At 49.5% G+C, this 26,108-nt stretch overlaps 1 protein-coding gene across 1 annotated transcript in view; it reads right to left on the minus strand.

The window, feature by feature from the left end:
• Positions 1-26,108, minus strand: part of Fgd3 (FYVE, RhoGEF and PH domain containing 3) — a 49,836-nt gene that overhangs the window by 5,892 nt on the left and 17,836 nt on the right. The window contains 12 exon segments of the mRNA XM_032884640.1: positions 1,686-1,808; positions 7,197-7,259; positions 8,631-8,738; positions 9,342-9,372; positions 11,225-11,304; positions 12,207-12,299; positions 13,820-13,966; positions 14,900-14,958; positions 15,482-15,620; positions 19,500-19,656; positions 21,369-21,505; positions 22,490-22,579. Coding sequence (XP_032740531.1) covers positions 1,686-1,808; positions 7,197-7,259; positions 8,631-8,738; positions 9,342-9,372; positions 11,225-11,304; positions 12,207-12,299; positions 13,820-13,966; positions 14,900-14,958; positions 15,482-15,620; positions 19,500-19,656; positions 21,369-21,505; positions 22,490-22,579 — 1,227 coding nt within the window.

Below are 26,108 nucleotides of genomic sequence, written 5' to 3' on the forward strand. Positions count from 1 at the left end.
ATCTCTCCAGCCATTCATCTACCATCTAGCCATCTACCATTCATCCATCAACCCACCCACCCACTCACTCAGCCACCTTCCAGACAGCTACCTACATTCATTATCCTTCCATTGTTCATCCTTGTATCTATCCATCAATCTATCATCCCAACTATCCATTGTTTAGATATTTTTTTTTTTTGGTTCTTTTTTTTTTTTTTTCGGAGCTGGGGCCCGAACCCAGGGCCTTTCGCTTCCTAGGCAAGCGCTCTACCACTGAGCTAAGTCCCCAACCATTGTTTAGATATTTATCTATCCCCCATCTACTGTACACCCATCACCTGTCTATCCACCCATCCATTCATCTATTATTATTATTATTATTATTATTATTATTATTATTATTATTATCCATCCAAAGATTCATTCTTTTATCCCTCCCTTTCTCCACCCTAGCCAGCCTGGTGAGATTTTATGAAAATGTGAAATCAGAGAACACTAGTTTTTACATCCTTTGAATAAACAGCTTCAAGTAATTCTGTAAGATACATGGGTTCTCTATCTCCACCTGCTTCAATCCCTCCCCCAGATGCAACTTTCATATTTACATCTAAAAATACCTAGACCATCAGTTTCCTCCTCAGGAATACATTAACGTTCAATAGTAAGCCATGACTCGGTTGCTCATTTTTGGCAGCAAGGGCTTTGGGGTCGAGTGAGGAGGACTGGAACTGGTACATTTTGGGGATACCAGTCAGCGGTGGCCCCTTATTGCAGGATCCCATCAAACCTTCAGCACCACTGAAGCACTCCCACCACAGCCAAGCCCTCCTTCTCCTGCATTCACGACACCTTACACAAGCACACAACATCACTTCTCTATCACAGGACAGAGACACTGCATCTCATGCACTCCCTGTTGGGGCACCGAGGCGAATGTTGTCAGCCTTGGAGTTGCCCAGAGATTAACTTTTGCTTCAGAGAGAGTTGCATGCTAAGGGCATCTGCATCCGGGGGACAGGGCCTTGGTTTAAATGTGAAATGTCGGGCTGGAGAGATGGCTCAGCGGTTAAGAGCACTGACTGCTCTTCCAGAGGTCCTGAGTTCAAATCCCAGCAACCACATGGTGGCTCACAACCATCTGTAAAGAGATCCGATGCCCCCTTCTGGTGTATCTGCAGACAGCTACAGTGTACTTATATATAATAAATAAATCTTTAAAAAAAAAATAAATGTGAAATGTCCCCCACAAATGTCTCTCAAATGTGAGGACACTTGATGGCTGGTGCTGTTTTGGGAGATTGTAGAAAGCATTGCTAGAGGAAGTGAGTTCCCAGGGTAGGACATGATGTTTGATAGCCCATCCCCACTTCCTGTTTCCTCACTGCAGACTCATCATGGCCAGGTACCCCATAGCCATGGCTTTCCGGCCACAGTGGACTGTATACCCTCAAACTGTGAGAAAAAATAAAGCCTTTTTTATTAAATTGATTCCTGTCAGGTACTGGGTTGTAGCAACGAGAAAAGTAGCTAATGCTGACAGGATCTAGGGGCAGCCTTGCAGGGCTGCTGTGTGGCTCACAGAGCTCTCAAGAAGTGCAGGCCACCCTGCACCCTGCTGCCCACCCACGAGGACCTGTGAAGACTCAGTGGGTGGCCACCTGGCCCCTGTCGGATCTACTCCCTCCCTCCTGCCCCATGCTCACCTCTCCACACAGCTTGCAGCGATACCTTCTCTTGGTGATGGAGTTGAAGGTCTCACCACAGCTCTTACATCCCGGCTTCTCTTTGTCGCGTCTTGTTTTAGAGGACAGCTTTCTGGACTCGATCTACAAGGAGGCAAGTGACCATCATCAGCTTCAGAGTATAAGCACAGGATAGCCCACTGTGGGCTTGAGAGCCACAGGCGTGGACAGTTAGCTAAGGATCCTGAAAGCGGCCACGCATGCCCAGAGCAAAAGTGGCCACTGCAGAGGGCAAGAGGCAGAGCTAAGGCAGCTGCACCCCTTCCTGGCCCCTTTCTTAGGGACACCCCAGTGCATCACGCATCATACCATGCAAAACGGAAGTAAGGTTCCAAGAGGTCAAGACGGCTTGGCCAGTGGCCCTATCTGGCGTGTCTGGGGAAATATTGTGAGGCAAAGCTGGAGGAAAGAGGTGTGGGGAGGATGCATGGATGGCATCTGCTGCCAGAGACTGGGGTGTCACTGACTGCAGCTCAGAATGACCGTGTGGCCCCTAGATCCTGAGTGTCATCCTTCACCTGTCACATGCCTATTCTGTGTTGGACACTTGGGGACAGGCACACCACATGCATCAACGTACATGTGCATCCACATGCCTGTGTGGCAGTCGGATCTACCACAGATGCAGAAGCATCCTAGAGGGCGTGTGAGAAAAACAAGCCAGCTGAAGCTGTGTTCAAATTTTACCTCTTGCTGCGTCTCCTGCAGCACTGCCTTTTTCCAGTTTGCGAGTCCCTGCTCCAAGGACAAAGGTGGGAGATGGCCTTTGACCTCCCTCTGCACCTTGTCCTCGGGTCCATGGTCAGGGTTTTGTATGCAGTGGGTGAAGGGCAGGAATTCCAGACCTGACATGCAAAACCCTCGCTCTCAAGGGCTCTGAGCTTTCCTGCATCTGGAAATGCACCCCTCACCTAGCCTCACGAACCCCCAGACCTATACAAGACTTTCTGACTGTACTCTTCTCTTGGTACTGCTGAGGGCTCCAAGTGTTCATTGAGACAGAGAGGATGGGAGGGTCTAGTGCAAGAAAAAATAACAGCTGAAAGAAGACAGGAGAAGGGAAGCTGCCCGTCCTCAGGTCTGCCATAGCTCTCCACCCTCTTGCCCACTTTCAGAAGTCCGTGCCCCCATTTTTCTTGTGAGGAATCTAAATGTCAAAGTGGAGGGATTAACTGGTGACCAGATAGTCCTGACATGTGGTGGCTCTCAGGGACCTCAGGCAGAGACCCCAGTTGTTATTCCTATAGGGTAGTTGAGAATGCAGGAGGCTCTAGGGGTCAGCAGGTACCATGGTGGGACATTTAGGGATGGAGGAATGGCTGAAATGAGCTGGGGTGTGGCCAAGAGCTCAGGCTCTCGGACCAGTGGGACTCAGCCAAAGGGAAGGCTGTGGAGCAAAGCTCTTTAAGACTGGCTGGGGCCAGTCTCATGGATCCCCCGGGTTCTTTCATTTAGTAAGCTTCATTGGATCAGGAAGGAGTTGCCCATCTTTGTGCTCAGACAGGAGCTCTACTCCCACATCACTCCCATGATGCTGAGGTCTACTGCATGAGGTCATCCTCCATGGGACTTGATCTCCAACCGTGCCATCCACAAGACAAGAGGCCTGGTTGGATGTGCAGGTCGCAGACGATCAGGTGTTGAAGGAATGAGGACACACATGAGCAGCTAGAGCATGCCAACATCAACCCGGAAGCTGTGAGTTCCTCCGTGTCTCTGCTTTGGCAGGTACAGAGTGGGGCCTTAGGAAGAAAATGGTGTCTCGCAGGGAGCAACTGGCTTGTGGGTGATCAGGGCCAGTGCTTTGACATGGCATCTTGGATGGGTCTGTGTTTCACTCGGAGTACATCTGGAGCTCCGGAGGGGGAATTTCAGACTCTGTGAGTGTGTGTGTGTGTGTGTGTGTGTGTGTGTGTGTGTGTGTGTGTGTGTGTGTAGACTTTAGTTAAGAGCAACTGGGTCTTTTACTCTTCTTTTTATTTGTTTGTTTTTTGTTTGTTTTTCCAGACAGGGTTTCTCGCATGTAGCCCTGGCTGTCTTGGAACTCATTCTGTAGACCAGGCTGGCCTCGAGGTTCGCCTGCCTCTGCCTCCTGAGTGCTGGGATTAAAGGCCTGTGCCACCACCACCACCTGGCATTGATTCGGAATGAGGAAGCCTTTGAACTGGGCAAGGGTGCTTGTAAAACTTCCCAGATGGGGTTTGGCTTCTCTTAGGAGAGAGGGGCTGGCAGAGGTTGCTCATTAGAAGACACCTAGACACAGGACACAAACCCAGTACATTGAAGGGATCGGTTTCCTCTACAGACATGCTGAGAAGCAGCCTAGGTCTGGTGCCCGTGGCCAAACACTTCGGATTAAAAAACGAAACCTTGCTTTAGAGCAGTGCGTAGGTTTCCTCTGTGCTGTGCCCTATCATGGCACTCAGTGCAGTTCCACAGACGCCTCCGAACCATTCTGAGCTCACCGAAATCTCGGCTCAGCTAAGCTCTGCTCAGGGAAGGAATCCACAGGGAAGCGCGTGGCCACACTCTGCTGGGTTATCTGCTGCTGTGGATCTGTTTGCTGGAGGAAGGGCTGACTTTAGCTTGGTTTGGTAGGGGAAAAAGGAAACAAGGCATAAGAACTGGACACTGGGCTGCTGTGGGGTGAACGCTGTGAAGCTTCAAAAGGGCCGTTTTCTAAAGCAGACACAGGGAAAGAAAGAGGGGCAGACCGGGCATCAAGTATGTCCATGGTACCCAGTAACGAGACCCTGATCAAGGCAGGCCCTGGGTGTGGTTTGAGGCCTTGACTCTGGGGTTCCCAGCTGTCTCCTCCCAATCAAAGGCGATGGGAAGCCAACAAGAATAGCCTGCATTAGGTCACCACAGAGCTTCCTCTACCAGAGGATAGTACGGCTAGGGTGCACGGCACTGGCTTCAATCCAAAGCCAACTCCACTTCCCTCCAGCTGCATCCTCCTAACCTTGGCACTGACCCCCACTTAGCCCCAGCTGGGAAACATCTCACATATAGTATGACACCCTGCTGATGCCCTTGGGCTGCCCTGGTACCAGTGATCCTTAAACAGTCCCCGCCCCTGCCCCAAACCCCCCTGCTCTGCAACTCCAGGAGCTTGAGAGTTCCCTCACCAGGACCTATGAGCTCAGCACGAACAAAGAACTGTCTTTCCTGGGCCTGGATGCCTTAGCCATGAGCTGGTTACAAGCAATGTCTCCATAGGCCCATCCCAGGGCCGGGACAATTCAGGAACAGAGTCCAAGGCATCATCAGTGAAACGGTCATCGGATCCCCTCCCTGGCTGAAAGGTGTGGGGCTGGCTTGTTTCGGACTGTGTGTTCACAAGCCGCTGAGTCTGGCTTGACCAGGTGACATGCATTCCTCTGGGAGCTCAACTGGTCTAAGGCCAGCCTCATACATCTACATTAGCAGCTCAGAAGGTTGGCACTAGGCTATGTGGTGTGAGATTGAGAGGGTCTCATCTCCCTATGGGGCTTTCTGGATGTAGACAGTGCTGACAGTGGGTCCAGAGACCTGGTCTGGTGGAGCCAGGGCAGGCCAGAACACTGTCAATAGGTAGCAGGAAGCAGGCACAGGCAGACCAGTGCAGGAAGCCACTGGGGTGTCTAGATGTTTATTTCCCTCTCGGCTGCCTGTACCACGTTTAGACTTCCTGACTTCTGGTTTCAGCAAAGCTTATCCTTACGGTGCCTGTCTGCTCTGCAGGGGCCAGACAGCAGCAACATTCCCCTTGGTCTTTCCCCATCATAGCCCTGAAATGTTTCCGCTTCCCCTCAAGCCTCACAAGCATTCTCAAGGTGGCCTAACAAATGGCCATCCTGCAGCCTGAACTTACACAATTGAGGGACTTGGGGAAGCTGTGGTCACAGGGAAGGGGGACAGCAATATATTCAGGCCCATCCTGACAGGCCCTGGCTCCATACTCTCTGTGCACGGGGACCAATGTCACACCAGCCCTCCTCTGCTCTCTATCTCAGGTGGCTTCACCCACAGGCTGTCACTCGATTGCTTCAACCTCACCAGACTGACCTAAGCCTACGTCCTCCTCTTTATGGGAATAAAAACCCAACAGTTATAACCTAACCAAAGCCATATCCTCAGAGCTGCAGCTGTTCTGAGTCCCATTCAGGAGGCTCTTTCCCATCTCCAATGCAAGGAGATCTGGGCTAAACATGAGCAACTGAGAGACAGAGACAGAGCAGAGTCATGGGAGACAGAGACAGTGTGAAAGAGAGACATAGAGACAGAGTGAGAGACAAGAGTAAAGGAAGGGGAGGTAAAGAGCAGGCACGCTGGAGGGGAGGCAGGTGAGCAGGAAAGAACACAGCACTGTGCCCCATGTTAGTATCAATGGACCCAGGGAGAGGAGCCCATGTCTGGGACGGGCTAGAGACACGTTCCCCGGGCGGCACCTGTGGCTCTCCCTAATTCAGTTCATCCAGGACTCAGCAAGATGCCAGGCAGTGTTACCGTTCCAGGCTATAAGTGAAGCCATGGCCCAGAGTTGTCCCCATTGCTGTTGCCACAGGTGCTTGTGAATGCCAAGCCCCAAAGGGATGATGTGGTTCAGGCGTGGGTACTCGATCCACAGCAAGCACAGGTATGTGCCTTGGTCTATTAGACATCCCAAATTAAAATAAAGATATGCCCCCATGTTCCCATGATCAGTCCCAGCAGACGGACACATGAACCCAGCTGCCTGGCCCTGAGAACACAGAGAGAGGAGAGAGCGAGAGAGTGAGAGTGAGCAAGAGCGAAGGAGCAAGAGAGCGAGAGAGTGAGAGCGAGAGAGAGACAGAGAGCGCAAGACAGCGAGAGCAAGAGAGCTAGAAAGAGAGAGTGAGAGAGTGAGAGAGCTAGAGAGAGAGCGAGAGAGTGAGAGAGAGGGCAAAAGAGTGAGAGAGAGACAGAGAGAGAGCAAGAGACAGCAAGAGCAAGGGAGCGAGAGAGTGAGAGTGAGAGAGACAGAGAGTGCAAGACAGTGAGAGCGAGAGAGCTAGAAAGAAAGTGAGAGAGTGAGAGAGCTAGAGAGAGTGAGACAGTGAGAGAGTAAGAGAGAGCAAGAGAGCGAGAGGGAGCCCCAGCAGCTTCCTGAAAACCTGCTTACCGTGGGGGACGAGCCTCTTTACATGGCTGGCATATATATAGAGCTGGCACCTCTTTACTGTACATGCTATCAAGGCGAAATTTACACATAGTGAGCTCATAAGTATTCACACTGAGATCAGATGACACATGTGGTTGTGCAATGTCCCTGTGGCTCCTGGTGGCCTCCACCTCTGGCACTCAAGGCACCAGTACCTGCCCTCGGGTCCTGCCTCACATCTGCACTCCCAGGCTCCAAGAACACAGGAGAGGGCAAGCGACTCCTGGATCCTCACCCTCCAGCCTGCCTTGGTCTCCTCTCCCTAAGTACCTCTTCCTGCTAATCCCTGGATATAAGTCACTCACCCCGGGAGTACTCCCACTGCTGTCGGCTACCCCTGCAGGTTCCACAGGGCCGGCACTCAGGACCTGGAAGAGAACAGAGAATGGTGTGAAGTGGTTTCCTAGTCACGCAGCACACCCTGGGAAGCAGAGGACATTTCCTCCGCCAATCACCCTGTGCCTCGAGGGCTCCCGTATGTGAGACAACTGGTGTAGTAAACGCCGGGGCTCCAGGAGCCACGCCTGGACTGAAAGCGCCTGGGTGTCATAAGGTGAGGCTGACTTGGCCCACCTTAATCCGGATACTGAAAGTCACACAGAGTGGAAGGATGAGGTGGCGGTCCCTACGGATGCTGTATTCACCCTCGTGGTCTGTGAAGAGAGTCTGCGGGCTTTCTAATGCTCCGTGCCCGACTGACTAACAACTGCCTGTTCTGTACCCTTGGTCATTCGCCCTCAGGGAGCTTGCACGGTCCTTCCTTTCAGGAGCTCTGTTTCTCCAAAACACAGAAAAATGGGAGCAGACCCTAAGGGATAGGCAGACCCTCTGAGGACAGGAGGCCAGACAGCTGGAGATGGGTGTGTACTGAGGAGTTAGGGTGCGACGGCTGTTCCCTCCAGATGCACCTGCTGAGTGTGATGGTGAGTGTGAGCAAAGCAGCCAGTGAAGGTAGAAAGAGTGTGTGTAGCGGGGATGGAGGGACACACTCCTAGTTTCTGTCCCAACTGTGTCTTCTCGGGGTTGGGATTTAGCTCAGTGGTAGAGCGCTTGCCTAGGGGAAGGTCCTGGGTTGGTCCCCAGCTCCGGGAAAAAAAGAACCAAAAAAAAAAAAAAAAAGGAATGAGCTATTTTAGGGTTGGGGATTTAGCTCAGTGGTAAAGCTTGCCTGGGCGAAAGCAAGGCCCTGGGTTGGGTCCCCAGCTCGGAAAAAAAAAAAAAAAAATAGAACCAACTGTGTCTTCTCGTTGCTCTGGGGTGACTCCATAGGGGATGCGAAATAAAATATCCCTACCCCTGGTGCTATAGGCAGAGGGCTTTGAACCAACACATCAGGGGTGCAGGGTCATTTGGGGAGAAAATAGAACCACAAAAGACAGCCACTTGCTGTTCAAAGCAGAGTGTAAGAAGGGCACTGTGACCTGAGGATGTCACAGTGGTGAGGTGGCCTGGGAGTGTCACCCAGCCCCTGAGCCCCAGGTTTGGTGAGGAAGAAGATAAGGTCCCTCCGTGCTCATGGCTGCCTTGCTGGGGGTACAGAGATGACAAAACAGCACGAAAGAAACGCTTCCTCTACTTGGATGCTAACCTGCAAGGCAGCAGGTCTGTTGGGTGCCATGGAGCTCAGTACAGGGCCAGCAGGGAACTGTGTGTTTGAGCAGTTTGCATCATACCCCTAGGCCTCTCTCCCTGGCCAACAGCTGACTCCTACTTCCCCCTGTCCCAGGCTGCTGACTCACAGGCTGGTCTGGAGACAGGCTGGGCTCCTCTTCCTGGGTACAGGCACCGCTGAAGGCCCTGAAGGTCTCACTCTTCTGTTTGTGCTTCTCCACAGTGGCCTGGATGACCTGGACACACAGCAAAGCCACAGGCCGTCAGCTAGCCCGGGAAGGACACTGAGAACTCAGGGTCTAGGCGTCCACAGAGCACCCCTGGCCATTTTACCCTGACTCTCTGCCCTGGATCCAACAAGACCAAAGAGACTGGGTCCAGAAAGACAACACGTAGCCCAAGGCCCCCCATGGCCCTTTCCTGTTCCTTACTCATGGAGAAGGGACTCAAACAAGTAAATGCATTAAGAGACTTCTGGAACCTAAAGGCATGTATGAAGGCACCCATGGTCACTGCCTCCCTTGAGATATGATGACAGGCAGTGCTAGGGTTAGGGAAGAGCTCCTGGGTCGCGTGGCCCATGTGGGATGGCCATATTGTAACAACATTAGGATGTAAGCCACACTCAGTGATGCAAGTCTGAACCTCAACCTTCGGGATACCAAGGCAGGAGGGTTGAGGGTTTGAGGCCAGTGTCGGTTCCTGGCAAAACCGTATCTCAAAAACACAAGAGCTGTCCATGTAGCCAGGCAGCAGGGAACTTGCTGAAACAGGTCCCCAGACTCTAGGTTTGACCCACAGGAGGGACAGACAGACAGGACAGACTTGAGAAGCGTCACCTGAATCCATTCTTTCTTCTCTTCTTCGGTCCTACAAAGACAAAATCAGTATGTTAGCGGTGCATCCTTGGATACTCCCTGTGTGCCTCCCTAGCTGCTCACTGCCTTGTAACCGCAACTCCAGGCTGGACAGGCAGTTTCAGTGTTCAGAGCACGTGCGGCCCGACTTCGGCCAGGCTCATTATGCAGATCGAAATCGCCCTGGACCCTGGTGGGTGATTACAAAGCTGTCCCTCCATAGGTGGAACGTGACAGATTGGATTCCCCACACACAGCCAATGAGAGTTCAAGCTTAGAGGACAATGTGACCTGATAGAGCGGACATGCCACACGCTGACCAGTAGCTCCCCACAGAGGTACATCTCACAGGGGCAGAAAAATGCCTCTCTATACATGTGCACAAAGGCTAAGGATGGGGACCGTTCAAGGACAGTTTGCAGAAATGAGACTCGGGCTGTCAGCATCGGACCCTGTGACGATTTTCCAGACAGGGTTTCTCTATGTAACCCTGTCTGTCCGTCCTGGAACTCACTTTGTAGACCAGGCTGGCCTCGAACTCAAAGAACTGCCTACCTCTGGCTCCTGAATGCTAGGATTAAAGGCGTGTGTCATCACACTCGGCTCCTGTTGATGGTATAAGAAATTATGGTTTATTTAACTTATTTTTGTGTACATGTATGGGTGTATGCGGCACCTACAGAGGTCAGAGGGCAACTCCCAGGAGTTGACTTTTTCTTTCTATGCTGCCGGTGCCACCAAAAGATGGCACTCAAGATACCAAGCTTGGCACCAGGTGCTTCTGCCCACTAAGCCTTCTCATTGGTGCCAGTTAATAATATGGGTAGGGGGGGTTGGGGATTTGGCTCAGTGGTAGAGCACTTGCCTAGCAAGCGCAAGGCCCTGCGTTCGGTCCCCAGCTCCGGAAAAAAAAAATAATATTGGCAGGGAAATATGTGAGGTTATAGGATGAATGCTGACACACTGACTGAAACCAGCAAGGTGAAGGACTGCTGTCCTGGTCGGGTTTTTCCCCACTGACACATGGGGGCTTCTCTAGGAAGAGGAACATCAGTTGAGGGAGAGCCTCCATCAGATTGGCCTGTAGGCACGTCTATGAGGCATTTTCTTGATAAATGACTGACGTGGCAGAAGCCAGTATACTGTGGGTGGGGACACTCCTTGGCAGGCAGTCCTGGGTCGCATAAGAAAGCAGGCTGGGCAAGCCATGGGAACAAGGCAGTAATGAGGTTCCACGATTTGAGTTCCTGCTTCTGGGTTCCTGCCCTGACTTCCTTGTGACCTGGAAGTGTAAGTAAAATGAACCCTTTCTCCATACGTTGATTTTAGTCCCAGTGTTTTAGCACAGCAGTAGAAACCCTAACCAAGATGCATGTGATTTGGAATAGCCCTTTGCTTGAGCATGTGTATACATGCTCATGGGTACACATGTGTGTAGAGGGCAGAGGTCAATATCGTCTGTCTTCCTCAGACAGAGGTCAATATTATGCGTCTTCTTCAATCACTATTCACCTCACTTTTTGATGCAGGACGTCTTACTGAACTTGGAGCTCACTAATTCTACTAGGGTGGGTGGAGGGCAAGCCATAGAGACTCTGCCTGACCCCACCTCCACAACACTGGGATTTCAAATACGCACTCCTGTGTCTGGCTTTCTATGTGCGTGCAGGGGATCTGAACTCAGGTCCTCAGGCCACGTACCAAGCACTTTACCCACTGAGACATCGTCCCACCTTTGATTTAAACACGCACGTGCACGCATACACGCCGAACACATTGAAAGTCTGTTGCATTCGGCGAGGGAAGCTATCCCCTATGACCGCAGGTCACAGATGTTCCTGCAGCTGCGGCTGCTGGTGCCATACCGAGTCTGAAGCTCCAGGGACCTTTTTCGTCCTGTTATGATGAATGTGCGGGCAGCATTTGGTTTCGCGACATCTTGCACCTGTAGAACAAGAACACGGACAGAGCAAATGAACACCAGTTACCAGGTTAGCTGTTCTTTAACACACACCCAAGCTCTGTGATCAGAGCTATTAATTAATTGATTAGTTGATTGATTAATTAATTATCCTGTGGAAGTAGCAGAGTGACTCCACAGGCTCCCAGATCTGTAACGTGGGGACACTGAGGCTCAGGAGAAGAGCAGATCGCTGGCCTTGCCCATACAGAGCTGGGCCTCAGGCTCTGTGTTTAGACTGCTGCTTGGTAAAGGCACCTACCCATTAGGCCTCCTTTGTTAGTCCTCCCCGCCTCCCCAGCTAGCCCTGGCCCAGCCTTTCCCTCCAGCATACAGGGCTTTGCCTCCCAGCACAGCCATACCCCTTGGGAGGGATGAAGATCGTATAAGATGCTTGACTCTGTCCTTCAGCAGGTGCTTGAGCCCACCTGGGCAGGTGCATGGTGAGTTTAAAGGTGTGCACTCAGACAGAATTGATGGAGTAGCGTCATGTCCTTGAGGGCTCTCAGATTGAACCCTCTTCTATCAGCACAAAACCACAGGCCAGAGTAGAGTAGGCCCACGCTCCATTCTAAATCAATGGCCCGAGTTTCACTTCTAGATATTTAACTGGGGTCTTGAGTCCTGTCCTCACCAAGTGACAGCCTGCCTGTCTGACCCCCATGGCTGTGAATTTTAGTCCTAGCCTCCTGTTCCCTTCAACACGAGGCTATCAGGGACCTGGCAGAAAGTATAATCAAGACCATAGGGAACACTAGTTAGTATACCGGGGCCTCTGAAGATGCTGCCCCAGAAACCTCTGAGCTGCAGAGGGGGCCATCAAAGTTATGCCTTCCAAAGTTGTACCCCTTCCAAGGCATAAGAGGGGGAGAGCGGGACCCACCCACCTGGAGATCAGAGATGTCCATTTTCTCCCGTACACTGAACTTCTGGCCCATGAGCCTTAGCTTGGGTACGCAGTAGAGCATCACATTGTTGAACTGTAAGAAAGACGTCATGGGGAGTGGTGTCACAGGGAGCCCCTCACAAGGGACCCATATAAGCTTTATTCAGTGTCATAAAGTAAAACATATTTTCTAAAAGATGCACACACGCCTTTAAGCACAACACTCCAGAGGTTTAGTCTGAGCCTATATTGGGCAGCAATGGTCCCACCAGATACCAGAGACTAACAAACAAAAATCCCAGTTCCAGGAAAGGGTTACGTCTTTCGGAGTTGTTGGCCATTGAGATCCCATAAACGCCAACTAGTACAGGTTACTGCTAATGGTTACCCTCTAGAACTTGGTGATAAAATGTTATTTCTTTTTTTTTAAAGATTTATTTATTTTATGTGTATGAGTACACTGTCGCTGTCTTCAGACACACCAGAAGAGGGCATCAGATCCCATTCCAGATGGTTGTGAACCACCATGTGGTTGCTGGGAATTGAACTCAGGACCTCTGGAAGAGCAGTCAGTGCTCTTAACCGCTGAGCCAACTCTCCAGCTCTAAAATGCTATTTCTGCAAACACCACATACTTAGTCTCCATCTAGAACATGGAGAAATCAAGTCAGAACTGACCTAAAAGCTTCAACCCCACTGGATAGCTTTCCATAGTGCTGAAAGATGCTATACACTTTATCAGAGTAGAGACGCGAACATAAATCACACCCACATGTGAACCCTGTAAGTTACAATAACAATTGGCCAGGCAAGATACACCCGCTGGTACAATAGAGACATGAAAGTCATGGGAGTGACCGATCACTTTCTGATTGGACCTAAGGCCCATTCCACAAGATGAAACCCATACCTAGTGCTATTATTCAGCCAAGAAATTGTGGTTAGGTATGTCAAAGGTCCTAGGTTAAAAGAGGAAACTTGCAAAGATACAGTTATTTATTCAAGAATAGATCTGAACTATGAGTGTAAGGCAGTGGTAGGGTGTTTGCCTAGCAAATGTAAGGCCTTGGGAAGAACCAAGAAGAGGGGAAGGAGAAGAGAGAGGAGGTAGGGGAAGCAGAAAAGTAGCTACAGAAAAAGAACTGTGTCTCTTCCTGTATGTAAGGTACTTGAATGGATCCCTCACTATAATTCCTTCCTGTGTTTCCCCTCCCTCGAAACCAGAGCTTGGTTCTGGGGACAGGTGAGATTGTGATGTTTAGCTACAATTCTTTGTATTTCGTTTGCTGGAATCCAAGGTGTATGAAAAAGAATAGAAAGCTGGCAGGTCTGGCTGGGCCCTTCTTTGTATGGATGCCATAGATGCTAGAGGACCAAACAGCACAGGATGCATGGGACTCTGGAAGGTGGAGAAGAACTCATGCTATAAGGAACGTAGATTTTAGATGCTTGCAGAAACCAGGACAGGACTATTAGCAAGAGATAGCCCCCAGAAACCTATCTGGAAGGCTATAGAAGAATCTCCTTCTTGGGCTTCTGAATCTTTCCAGTACTATCCAGGGTCTGAGAAGGTATATGAGGGAGTTCTGTGCCTGGGATGGCAGGCTGGCTCACCAAGAAGAGGTGTCGGTCCTGAGTGGTGCCATTCTTGGCTGATAACTTCTGGATGTTGCCCTCCTTGATCAGCTCATTGGCTGGGTTAACGATGTCCTCCTCCCCACCCAGCTGCTCATACACCTCTAAGAGCTTGTGCATTTTCTCCTGCAAGAGACACAAGACCCAGGGAACTGCTGTGAACCCCGAGGTGTGCAAAGCCAGAGTCCACTGTAGCAATGAAACAACTGCCAGTGAAAAGGGAGGAAAACACAGGGGGACATTTTAGCTGGGTATTAAAGGGTGACTAGAAACTCATTCAGAAACGAATAAATCACAAACCTGTGTTGCTATGTGCTAGGGGCTGTTCTACACTAGTCATATTTTAATTATTTAATTCTGACACATACTCTTATGAAGTAAGTGGCATGGTTATCCCCAACTTAAAGACAAGGAAACTTATGCACGCAGGAGTCAGTTGAGTCGCTATGACCCAGACTGGGCCAATCTACATGTTACTTTCCCAAGGCCTGGTTGGGGATCATAATGCCCAAAGTTACAATGGGGACAAGGTTAGCAGCTCATGCCCCTAGCTCTTGATCAGAATTCAACACTACTCAAAGTAGAATTGAGCCCGTAGGGACTTTGACAATAGCAACATGGGCTGGGGCAGGACCTGCTAGCCCTGAGGTGTCCCGTCCTTTGACTTGTGATTTCTACTTGGGTACTTAAAAGCAGGCAGGTCTGTTGGGCCCTTCTTTGTATGGATGCCATAGATGGTAGCAGATCAAACAACACAGGATGCATGGGATCCTGGAGGGTGGGGAAGAACCCATGACCTTGCAGGAACTGTCAGGTATATAAAGGATTCAGATGTCATCCTGACATGTCCTGGGGAGGTGGGGCATGCATCTGGCTTGCACTGGGAAGGTAGGCATATACCTACCTGGTCTGTACAGAGGGAGGTTGAGCGTACACTTGTTATTACTAGGTGGTACTAGGATATGCACCTGGCATGTCCTGGGGAGACCCCTTATATGGTCTACTACCTCACTCTCCCTGTGTATTCTTCGCTTCCCTACAGCAGCAGTCTGAACTCACCATCTTCCTAATGGCAGCATTGGAGTGGTCAGCAGCTGTAGAGATGAGTTCCAAAGACCCTGCATGAGGAGGAGAACTAGTGAGCCTGGGTCCGTGGTAATGCCCATCTCACGGGAGATGTTCACACCGATGATGTCATGGCTTCCAGTGGGAGACCTTGTTCCTGCACTTAGCCTTTCTCGGTGTGCCCAGACTGCTCCAGAGGTCTGGCACAGAGAAGGGACAAGGCCCAGAACCATTTGCTGAGCCTGCTGGGGCCAACACCAAATGAGACACCCCCCACACACACACACTCTCTTACACAGTTCCCAGCCCTGTGCTGCCCACCAGTTACATTGGTCATGACTCCCGAAATAGGAGCATCCTCACTTGAGGGGCCCGTTGCTGGGCCTAAGCTCCGGATGGAGCCAGTGTTTGGCAGTGCCTTCCCCAGTCTTTCCATGTGACAGGAAAAGGCTAAATCACTTTCAAAGTCATGAGTCTCTCTCCCCTCTGCCTTCCTCTGTGTGTCTCAGCCCAAGTTTCTCAGCCTCCTCCAGAGACCACCCTCCCCCCATCAGCCTCTTGGCCACCTTCACTTACTCTCAGCATCCTTCCGGTCCGGGGCATCCCTGGGGAGCCGCTTTAAGTAGTCCTTGAGCAGCAGCTCATAGCGGGGGACCCTCTGCACAGGCTCCAGCATGTGATGCTGCAGGGTCAAGTTCCCGCACACCTCCTGCTTCTGTGGGGACAGAGAGCACACGTCGGGTCATCGTAGGGTCTCGCCCCTGTTACTGGCCACCGCAGTCCCCGGAGGCTGCCTGGGGCCTCCTGATTTTCAAGACACGATTGGCACAGACCACATCTCGTAGCTGGGGAAACTGAGGCTCAAAGGTGTCTAACGATAGAGGAACCAGAACTCTGCATGGGCAGGCTTGGATTGAAGAAAACAAGTGCCTCCTCTCACGAGAGTCCCCCTCAGGTCCACCTCCTCTCTGTCAGGTGGAGGCTAACTGTGCCTAACTGTGCCTAACTCTCCTGGTATTGGTCCTCATGCCTTGAAGCTGCTGGGCGTCCTTCTGCAGAGTCCCTGCAATATGAGTGACAGAGAGAGCAGGCGGCTGCTGCAACCCTACCCCTGTACTGCCCCTTGCTCTCTACATCTCCCCTCCTCCCTCCAGATTCCAGCTCCCCTCTTGCCACACTTCTGTGCCTTCTTGCTGCATGCAGACGGTGCACATCTTCGTCCTGCACGCTAGCTCATCTGCGATGACTGCTAGCAATCTCTCACCTCCATGCTCACCTTGGGCTCTCCACCATGCTGCTGGTCCTTCTGCCTCTGCCACTCTCTGAGAGCTGAAAGAGCCTGCCATTTCTCCCACTATCTGAAGCCCTGCCCCTAGCAACTTCAGGGCCCCAGACACCCACACTTCCTTGGGCCCCAGAACAAAACTTCTGGTGGAGGAGGACCCAGAACTGTCTAGGGTCCAACAGGGTCTGGGGATCTGAACTCAGGTCCTTGTGTTTACACTGGAGCACTTTGCCCACCAAGCCATCTTGTCAGCCCCTAAACAATGAGTTTTTGTTTTGATTTTTGGTTTTTGGAGACAGTTTCTCTGTTTAACAGAGTCATGGCTGACCTGGACTCTATTCATAGACCAGGCTGGCCTTGAACTCACAGAAATCAGCCTCCCTCTGTTGGGATTAAAGGCATGCACCACCACCCCTAGCTTTTTTTTTTTAATGATGGTTGTGCTTAAGTTAAAAAAATCTGAGTGTTGGTGCTGGAAAGATGGCTCAAAGGTTAAGAACACTTAAAACTTAATTCTAGCAACTACATGACTGGCAACCATCGGAAATCTAGTTATGGAGTTTTCTGACATCCTCTTCGGACCTCCTGGGGTACCAGACAGACATGCACACAGTTCATGGACATATATGGAGGCAAAACACTCACATACATAAAATAAAATTAAAACAAAACCCTGAGTGTCATGTGTTCACTTGAGATCCCAGTGCTGGAAAGGCAGAGATAACCATGTATCATTGGCCAGTTAGCCTAAGTCATTGAGCACTGGGTTCAAAGAAAGACCTTGCCTCAAAAAAAATTAGATGGGAAGAGAGAGAAGATACACGACACTGACCTCTGACCTTGACGTGCACATACACAGATATGAGCTATGATGGTTTGCATATGCTTGGCCCAGGGAGTGGCACTATTAGGAGGTGTGGCCTTGTTGGAGGAAGTGTGTCACTGTGGGTTGGGCTTGGAGACCCTCCTCCTAGCTGCCTGAGGATGCTCAGACTGTTCCTGGCTTCCTTTGGATGAAGATGTAGCCTTCAGCTCTGACTGCACCATTCCTGCCTGGATGCTGCCATGCTCCTGCCTTGATGATAATGGACTGAACCTCTGAACCTGTAAGCCAGTCCCAATTAAATGTTGTCCTTTATAAAACTTACATTGGCCATAGGGTCTGTTCAAAGCAATAAGACCCTAACTAAGGGGGTTGGGGATTTGGCTCAGTGGTAGAGCGCTTGCCTAGGAAGCGCAAGGTCCTGGGTTCGATCCCAGCCCCGGAAAAAAAAAAAAAAAAAAAGAGAAAAAAAAAAAAAAAAAAAAAAAAAAAGACCCTAACTAAGACATGAGCATATGCACACATATATACTTAGGCATACATCACACAGACAGATTGTTTCAAGCAAGAATAAAGGGAAGATGTGGGATGGTTGGTCCCAGGGCTTCAAAGCATCTCCCTGCTTGAGACTTAAGAATAGAGGCAAGAGGGGAAAAGGACTTTGCTCCAGTGAAACTCACACAGAGGCACAGCCCAAATTGAGTCATGAATAAACCACAGATAAGCCCAAAGCCAAGAGGTAGCCAAGGGCAGAGCCTGTCCTAGAGAGGAGAACTCACCCTGATAATGAGAACAGTGTGTGTTTTAGTTTGGCTTATGAACCTCAGAGAGAAAAAGGGCAAAGAAAACTTTCAAGTGCATTACTGGGATAGCTGGTGGCCGTGTGGGCTGTGAAGGGACAGTGCTGTGACAGCCGCGTGGGAGTTCTTGATTCCAATCACCACGTGGGCGTGTGAGAGACGCTCTCCCTCAGTGTCTGCAGATGAGTTTCAAAAGACAATGGCCGTCATATGTGCTTAGAGATCAAGGGGACAGAATGTAACGTCCATAAGTTTTGCCTTCGTGTGGTCATTCCTGGGTATGCTGTATGCACTGGCTGAAACTAGATCTCACCCAGGCTTGCTTATCAGCCCCAGAACTACCTGTCTCTGTGACCCTACCCTCAGCCCCACGTACTAGGGTTCAGACACAGGCCACCACGCCTGCCTTTACCTTGTGTTTGAGATCCAAACTCAGGCTCCCTCTAGCCTTAAGTTGGTCACCTTACAAACCCTTGGTAAATGTTTGAACTTCTTTAAGGATTATAATTTAAAATATGCTTTGGATTAAGCAAAGAAATTCTCCAGAGACCCAGGGGAATGTGATGGTCATTTGACCCCATTTTATTTTGGTCTATGCTTCCCAGCCTTGGCCACCGACATCTGCTAAGGAGGATTTTTCTGTTGTGGGCCATTCTGTGCACTGTAGACCTGCCCCAGGTTCTACCCTCCAGGTACAAGAAGCAACATCGGTGTCAGTAGACACAGACCAGGTCTTTGTAGAGAACTCTGAAATGTGCTGAGGCCAAGATTTATTGTTATTGCAGTGGTAATGGGTTATTTTGGTTTTTTTGCTTGTTTTCCTTGGACGTGGTCTTACTGTGTAGTGCTGTCTGGCCTAAAACTTGCTATATAGACTGTTCTGGCCTCAAAGTCACAAAGATTTGCTTATCTCTGAGTCCTGAGAGTAGAGATTAAAGGCATGTGCCTAGCCTGAGACCCTGTCTGTGGTGGTTTGAATATGCTTGGTCTATGGGAAGTGCTACAATCAAGAGGTGAGCCGTTGGGGCTGGAGAGATGGTTCAGTGGTTAGGAGCACTGGCTGCTCGTCCAGAGGTCCTGAGTTCAATTCCCAGCAACCACATGGTGGCTCACAACCATCTGTAATGGGACCTGATGGCTTCTTCTGAAGACAGGTACCATGTACTTATATACATACATTAAAAAATTATTAAAAATTAAAGGGGTTGGGGATTTAGCTCAGTGGTAGAGCGCTTGCCTAGGAAGCGCAAGGCCCTGGATTCAGTTCCCAGCCCCGAAAAAAAAAAAGAACCAAAAAAAAAAATTAAAAAATAATAACAAAAGAGGTGTGACCTTGTTGGAGGAAGTGTGTCACTGGAGGTGGACTTTGGAGGACTCTTACTATATGCTCTGTCTCTGTCCAGTATGGGAGACACAGTCTTCTTCTGGCTGCCCTCAGATCCAGATGTAGAACTCTCAGCTCCTTGGCCAGCACCCCGTCTTCCTGGGTGCTGCCATACTTCCTGCTTTGACAATAATGGACTAAACTTCTGAAACCATAAGCCAGCCTCAATTAAATATTTTCTTTTATAAGAGTTGCCTTGGTCATGGTGTCTCTTCACAGCAATAAAATCCTAACTAAGACACTAACTTAAAAAAAACAAAAAACTTATTGAAGTTGAAGGAAAAGTGTGCACGGCACACTACCTGGATGGTGTGGATGACGTCCTTAAACTGCGGAGAACGCTGGGTCCACGTGCTCACTAGCCCCATTGCTCTGTCAAAGTTCTTGACGTACTCGCCATACATCTTCAGGAACGGAGCCAGTTTCTGCAGGATGTCTCCGAGACGAGGCTTTGTATCCCTGTGTGGAGAAGCATGGTCACCGGATGAACAGTCTAGGTGGCATGGTGCTGATGCCTCGTGCTGTGGTCCTAAGCACACTGGTCACCCTCTCTGAGTGCTTTCACCAAACACCTTGACAGCACAGGCTGAGGACCAGTGACCATAGAGAAGAACTTAACGGCAGTGCTGTCCTTGAGGGGCAGGCCACAGTTATGAAAGATGGCCAGTGAAGTGTCACTCTAAATGAGTGGAAATGGTGGGTCAACACACTGCTACCAAAGCCAGGGAGAGAAGAAGACTTTGCAGGACCAGTGATGAAAACTTTTGAGTAAACAAATAAACTCTAGGAAGCCAACACCGTAATCATGATTGTGTAGTTATTTCTTCCCCATTAAAACATCCCCTCCAGAGGGAGAATCCTTAAGACCTAGGAAGTAAAACCTACCAGGCTCAGGAAGTAACCAAAAACTTCAGGAAGCTCCTGAAACTTACAAGATTCACAAGGCCTCTTCCCAAGATCATATAAGCACTAACAATTGCATGGGAGAGAATTTTCATTTCACCAGGCTGCCCTCAGGCTGTGAGAAAACTCTAGGAATCCAGCTTTCCTGAGTCCTCCCCTGCTGTGGCCACCTTTAAGTCACCTCAGTAAATCTAGTGCTTAAGTAACCCCAGTAAACTCACTGCTTCAACAAAGCTGGGATTGGGTACATTTATTTATTTATTTATTTATTTATTTATTTATTCATTCCTTCCTTTCTTTCTTTCTTTTCTTTTCTTTCTTTCTCTTCCTTCCTTCCTTTTCTTCTTATTTTATTTATTTATCTATTTATTTTTATGTTTTGGACTGTAACTGGGGCCCTATCTTGGGTGAATAGATGTTGTTCACAGGAAAAAACAACATTGTAGTTTCTGATCTTAGAACTCTCTTTTGGAGATTTATCCTTAGTAATTACCAAAACCAAAGGGGAAAAAAAGGCACAGACACAAAGCCACCACTTAGTGCTCCTATGAAGCTGTGCACAGGGTTTGGTTTTACGACTTGAACAACTGGAGATGCAAGACAAGAGGCCAAGTACCATCATCATCACAGGACTGGGGCGATCCTGTGCGGGCTTACGGTAGGGTCTCCAGGACAAGGAGGGAGAAGGCCTGTGCTGCCAGACATGGACTTTGTCACCAAAAGTCCACACCCAGTTCTAACTAAACACCGGGAGGACACAGTGCAACTTGCTCTGCATAACAAAGTGGCCCAGCCATAAGCCCCGCAAAGGAAGGTAGGCAACAAACTTCAAGCTTCCTGAAACTCAGGGGAGCGTAGTAAAAACTGTGGGCCTCTCCCGTGTCATTGCACGAATCCTGGCTTGCAGCTTTTGATAAAAATTGGGAAAAGCTGAGGATCACAGAAAAAAGAGGCACCTGGAACCACTCCTTGGGAGTGGTTTTTAAAAGCAAAAGTAGCTACAGACAGAGAGAGGAAATAAAACACCACCACTGTTCAGTGCTTTCCCTCCAGACCTCAAATCTCATCTAGATACATAAACCTTAGAGACATCAAAGAGATACCAGTCAAGGTCACCACCCAGGAAGAGGTAGGGCTGGGGTTGCCTGGAAGGGAAGGGAGGTACCCAGTCCTCCATGAGACGGACCCCACCCCAAAGAACCTGCCAGGCTTCCAGGCAGATGAACTCCTGGCTTTAGGGGCCCTGGGGGTCCCTGGACCACACTTACCACTCCTCCGTGATCCTCTTCTTCAGTCCAGGCAGGAGGAACTGCCCATGGAAGCGGTAGATAGAAGAGATGTTAGAGAAGATGCCCGTGGTGACTTCCGGAGGGATCCCTGCTTCTGTCAGCTTGGCACAGAAAACCTGAGCACAGAGAAGCCCCACAATGACCACTGAGTAGGAGCGACTCAGACGCCTGCCACGTCAGCGGGCTCTTGGGCCCCTTTCCCTTTTAATTTAAAATTTGTATTTTACTTTAGAGTGTGTGAGTGTGTGTGGTGTGTGTCTGTGTAGTGTATGTGTGCCTGAGTATGTGTGGTGTGTGCGAATGGATGTGGTGTATATGTGTGCGTAATGCATACACCTGTGTGTGTATAGTTTTATGTGTACGTAGGATGTGTGTGTGGTATGTGTGTGGTGTGTGTGTGTGTGTCTGTGTAGTATATGCATGGTATGTGTGAGTGTGTGTGATGTGTGTGAGTGGATGTGGTGTATGTGTATAATGCATACACCTGTGTGTGAATATGGTGTATGTGTGTGTAGTGCACATACCTGTGTGTGTGTATGTGTGTAGTTTTATATGTGTATAGGAGTGTGTGTTGTGTGTGAGTGAGTGTGGTGTATGTGTGTATAGTTTCATGTGTGTGTGAGTGTGGTGTGTGTGTGTAGTGCACATACCTGTGTATGTGTGTGTAGAAGCCAGGGGAAGACAGTGTCCTGCTGTCACTCCCCACCACATTCTCTTGAGGCAGGGTCTAGAACTAGGTTAGCAACCAGCGAATCCCAGCAGCCCTTCTGTCTCGCATCTCCGTGGTGCTAGGTTACAGGTGTGCACTTTTAAAGGATAAGGATCTGTTTACTTCATGCTGATGAGTGCTCTGTCTGAGTTATGTCTGTGTCCCGTGTGTGTGCCTTGTGCACCAGAGCCTCTGGACCTGGGGCTACAGATCGTCGTGAAAGCCCTATGCTGGTGCTAGAGACCAAACCCAGATCCCAAACCAGACAGATCCTCTGAAGAGTAGCCGGTGCTTCCAACAGTTAGCCAATGCTCCAGCCCCGAAGCGGGCACCCGAACGGGTGGTTTGAAGTCTGGGTGTGGAGAGAACCTGATTCCCAGCCTATGATTACCTGGTCCAGCAGGTGCAGCCGCTTCACGTAGGCTTCCTCCGTGTGCAGGAGCTCCTGGGCAATGTGAAGCAGCTTCTGTGGGTCAGAGCCCTGCAGAGAGAAGGGTAGCCACTTAATGGGAGAGGCGCGCCAAACGAGGGGACACCAGGATGCCCAGGGGACGGAGAGAGCAGGAGGAGGCTCCTGGTTTTCAGATGTGGTACTGGGTTCTCTTAGATGCTGTTTCCAAGGATGGTTCTATAAAAAGCACAACAGTTTCTGCCCATTTCCCGAAGGCTACTGCAGTCTAGATGGAATGCTTACGTTTCTGGACCTTTAACTAGCGAGCAGCCATAGTAACCACATCGGAGTCCACTGCACAGCTGGGGTGCAGCTCAAACTGAAGAAAATTTGCCTACCGTGCACAAACCTGGGGTTCCATCACCAGTAAAACACACACACACACAACACACACACACACACACACACACACACACACACACACACACACACACTAATGTAAAGTGACATCAACAAGACATTGGGCCAACAAGCTGCAGATCCTCCACAGAGACACAGATGGTATAGTATACAGACCGGATCATGTGTGAGGACTGTAGACACAAACTGAACAGCCACAGTACCTACAAATACACTCCAAGGATGGAAGCCCAGGAGAAGGTGGAAGATGCCTGTCTTAGTCCAGTTGTTTGGCAGATAACAATACCTGTGCTCCTCCCACAGCAAGGCTCCTCCCACAGCAAGGCTCCTCCCACAGCAAGGCTCCTCCCACACCAGGGCTCCTCCCACACCAGGGCTCCTCCCACACTAGGACTACTAGGCTTGCAGGGCAGAAACCGAAAACTCAGACAAGCACTGGTATGTCTGGTTCCTCAGAGGTCTACCCACGGGGATTTGGGACTGTGGACTCTGTCTTCCATTAGTAGAGAGCAGAAGAATCCAGAAACGGAGTGTGAAAGCCACGGAAAGCAAAAGCCAGCAGCACATTAGAGTTCTAGTCAGGCACATGCCTGAGACTCTCAGCTGTGCTGATGGGTAAAGGTGGCCTAAAGCTAGCGCACAATCAGGAGAGGTGGTTTCTTTAAATGTCCCCATTCAGCCAAAACTAAAAGCAAGAAACAAAACTTATAAACCATACATAGAAGCAGAATATGGTCAATCAGAGGACGAAAACAACCCCCAAACTGACCCTAAAGAAACAGATGGGGGGGGGCTGGAGAGATGGCTCAGGGGTTAAGAACACTGACTGCTCTTCCAGAGGTCCTGAGTTCAAATCCCAGCAACCACATGGTGGCTTACAACCATCTGCAATGGGATCCGATGCCCTCTTCTGGTGTCTGAAGACAGCGACAGTGTACTTACATATAATAAAGAAAAAAATATTTATAAAAACAGATTTGGTGGCTGGAGAGATGGCTCAGCAGTTAAGGACACTGGTTGTTCTTCCAGAGGTTTTGAGTTCAATCCCCAGCAACCACATGGTGGCTCCCAACCATCTGTAATGGGATCTGATGCCCTCTTCTGGCTTGCAGTTGTACGTGCAATACTAACAGACATTAAAAACAAAAAAATCTTTTAAAAAAGACAGACAGATCCGGGGCTCAAGGGATTGACTCAGTAAAGTCCTTGTCATGTAAACACAGAGCCCAAGTTCAGTCCTCAGCACTTACATAAACAGCCAGGCATGGTGGAATGCTATTGTAATTCAAGTACCGGGGAGATAGAGACAGCTAGATCCTTGGTGCTCTCTGGCCAGCCTACCCAGATCCCTGTGAGAAACACTGTCTCAAAAAACCCCAAGGGATGGTATCTAAGGAGTGACATCAGGTTGTACTCTGGCTTCCACACACTAGAACACATATGTGCATGTACCTGTGCACACACAAAGAGATCTATGAGTTTCCTGATATAAAAAGCCCATATACTTGTCATAGAGGTGCTCAAAAAAAAAATCTAAAACTAGATAGAGTAGGAACAAGGAACACCATCAACGGGGATAAAAACAAAACCATTAAAAAGAATGAAGTGGACATTCTGGAGTTGACTGGCCTGCAGAACTCATAGAGAGGGTCGAAAGAAAAAGCAAACTCGGAGAGAAGTCGTTCAGACCGGTAAAGTTGCTGTGATCTTTCTTCTCTTTGTTATGTCTCTGTGGATAGGTGCCTTGCCTGTTTGTGCCCGTGCACCTGTGCATGCAGTACCCCCGGTGGCCAGAAGAGGGCATTAGATCTCCAGGACTGGGGTTACAGAGGGCTGTGTGCTACTGTGTGGGTGTCAGGTATCAAACTAGGTCCTCTGGAAGAGAAGCCAGTGCTCTAACCGCTGAGCCATCTCTCCAGTGCCACATCCTGCCTCTTTTTTTTTTTTTTTTTTTTTGAGATTTAATCATTTTTATTTTATGTATATAAAACTTTTGCCTGCGTGTATACATGTGTACCAGGTGTGTGTCTGATGCCTGAAGAGGCCAGAAAGAGGGTGTCATATCCCCTGGAAATGGAGTTACTTATGGTTGTGGGTAATGGGAACTGAACTCCGGGTCCTTTGCAAGAGCTCTTTACCCACAAGCCATGTCTCTAGCTCCCCCAAAAAGTCACTTAAAGTCAGAATCAGTGGAGAAAAGCAAAAAAGAACGGAGAAAAGCATCAAGACTCTAAAAGTGTCGACTTTCAGGATACCTTCGGGTAGACCAAGATCTCCGTATGGGGGGTCACAAAGGCTAAAAAGACAGAAAGCATTTGCAGAAATGATCCCTGAAGACTTCCTCCATCTCAGGAAAGAAGTGGCCACACAGGTTCAAGAAACTCAAAGAACTCCGTGTAGAATAAGGAACCAGCCACCTTGTTCATGCTTATAAGCTGAGGCAGGAGAGTGGTGAGGTGGACGCCAGTCTGGGTTACACAGAGAGACCCTGTGACAGTAACAAAGGAGGGGGTACACCAAGGCACTGTATGATAAAAGTATCTAAGTCACAGGCAATATTAAAGGTAAGAAAGCAATATAAGAGAGGCAGTCAAGGGCTGGAGAGATAGCTCGGTGGTTAAGAGCACTGACAGCTTTTCTAGAGGTCCTAAGTTCAAATCTCAGCAACCACATGGTGGTTCACAACCATCTCTAATGAGATCCAATACTCTCTTCTGGTGTGTCTGAAGACAGCAGCAGTGTACTTATATATAATAAATAAATCTTAAAGAGAGGGAGAGAGAGGGAGAGAGAGGGAGAGAGAGGGAGAGAGAGGGAGAGAGAGGCAGCCTGTCTCATTTCCAGGTGCTCCCTCAAGGGATGTTTGAGGGCCAGAGGGAATGGACTGATAGTAAGCATGCTAAGAAGAAACATCATCAGCTGAGACTATGGTATCAGGTGAAACTCTCCTTCAAAGACAAAGAGAAATGAAGATTTTTCCTCAAAAAGACGGGACAAATGGCTCAGCCATCAGGAGCACTGGCTCCTCTTGCAGAAGAACAGGGTTTGATTCCCAGCTCTGACACAGTGGCTCAAAACCATTTGTAACACGGTCTTCTGACCTCTGTGGGCACCAGGCATGCATGTGGTCCCCATACGTACATTTTGGGCAAAATACCCATATACATAAAATAAGATAGAATTTTGAAGAATTTTTTAA

This window comes from Rattus rattus, chromosome 14, assembly GCF_011064425.1.
Source record: "Rattus rattus isolate New Zealand chromosome 14, Rrattus_CSIRO_v1, whole genome shotgun sequence".
Taxonomy (NCBI): Eukaryota; Metazoa; Chordata; class Mammalia; order Rodentia; family Muridae; genus Rattus; species Rattus rattus.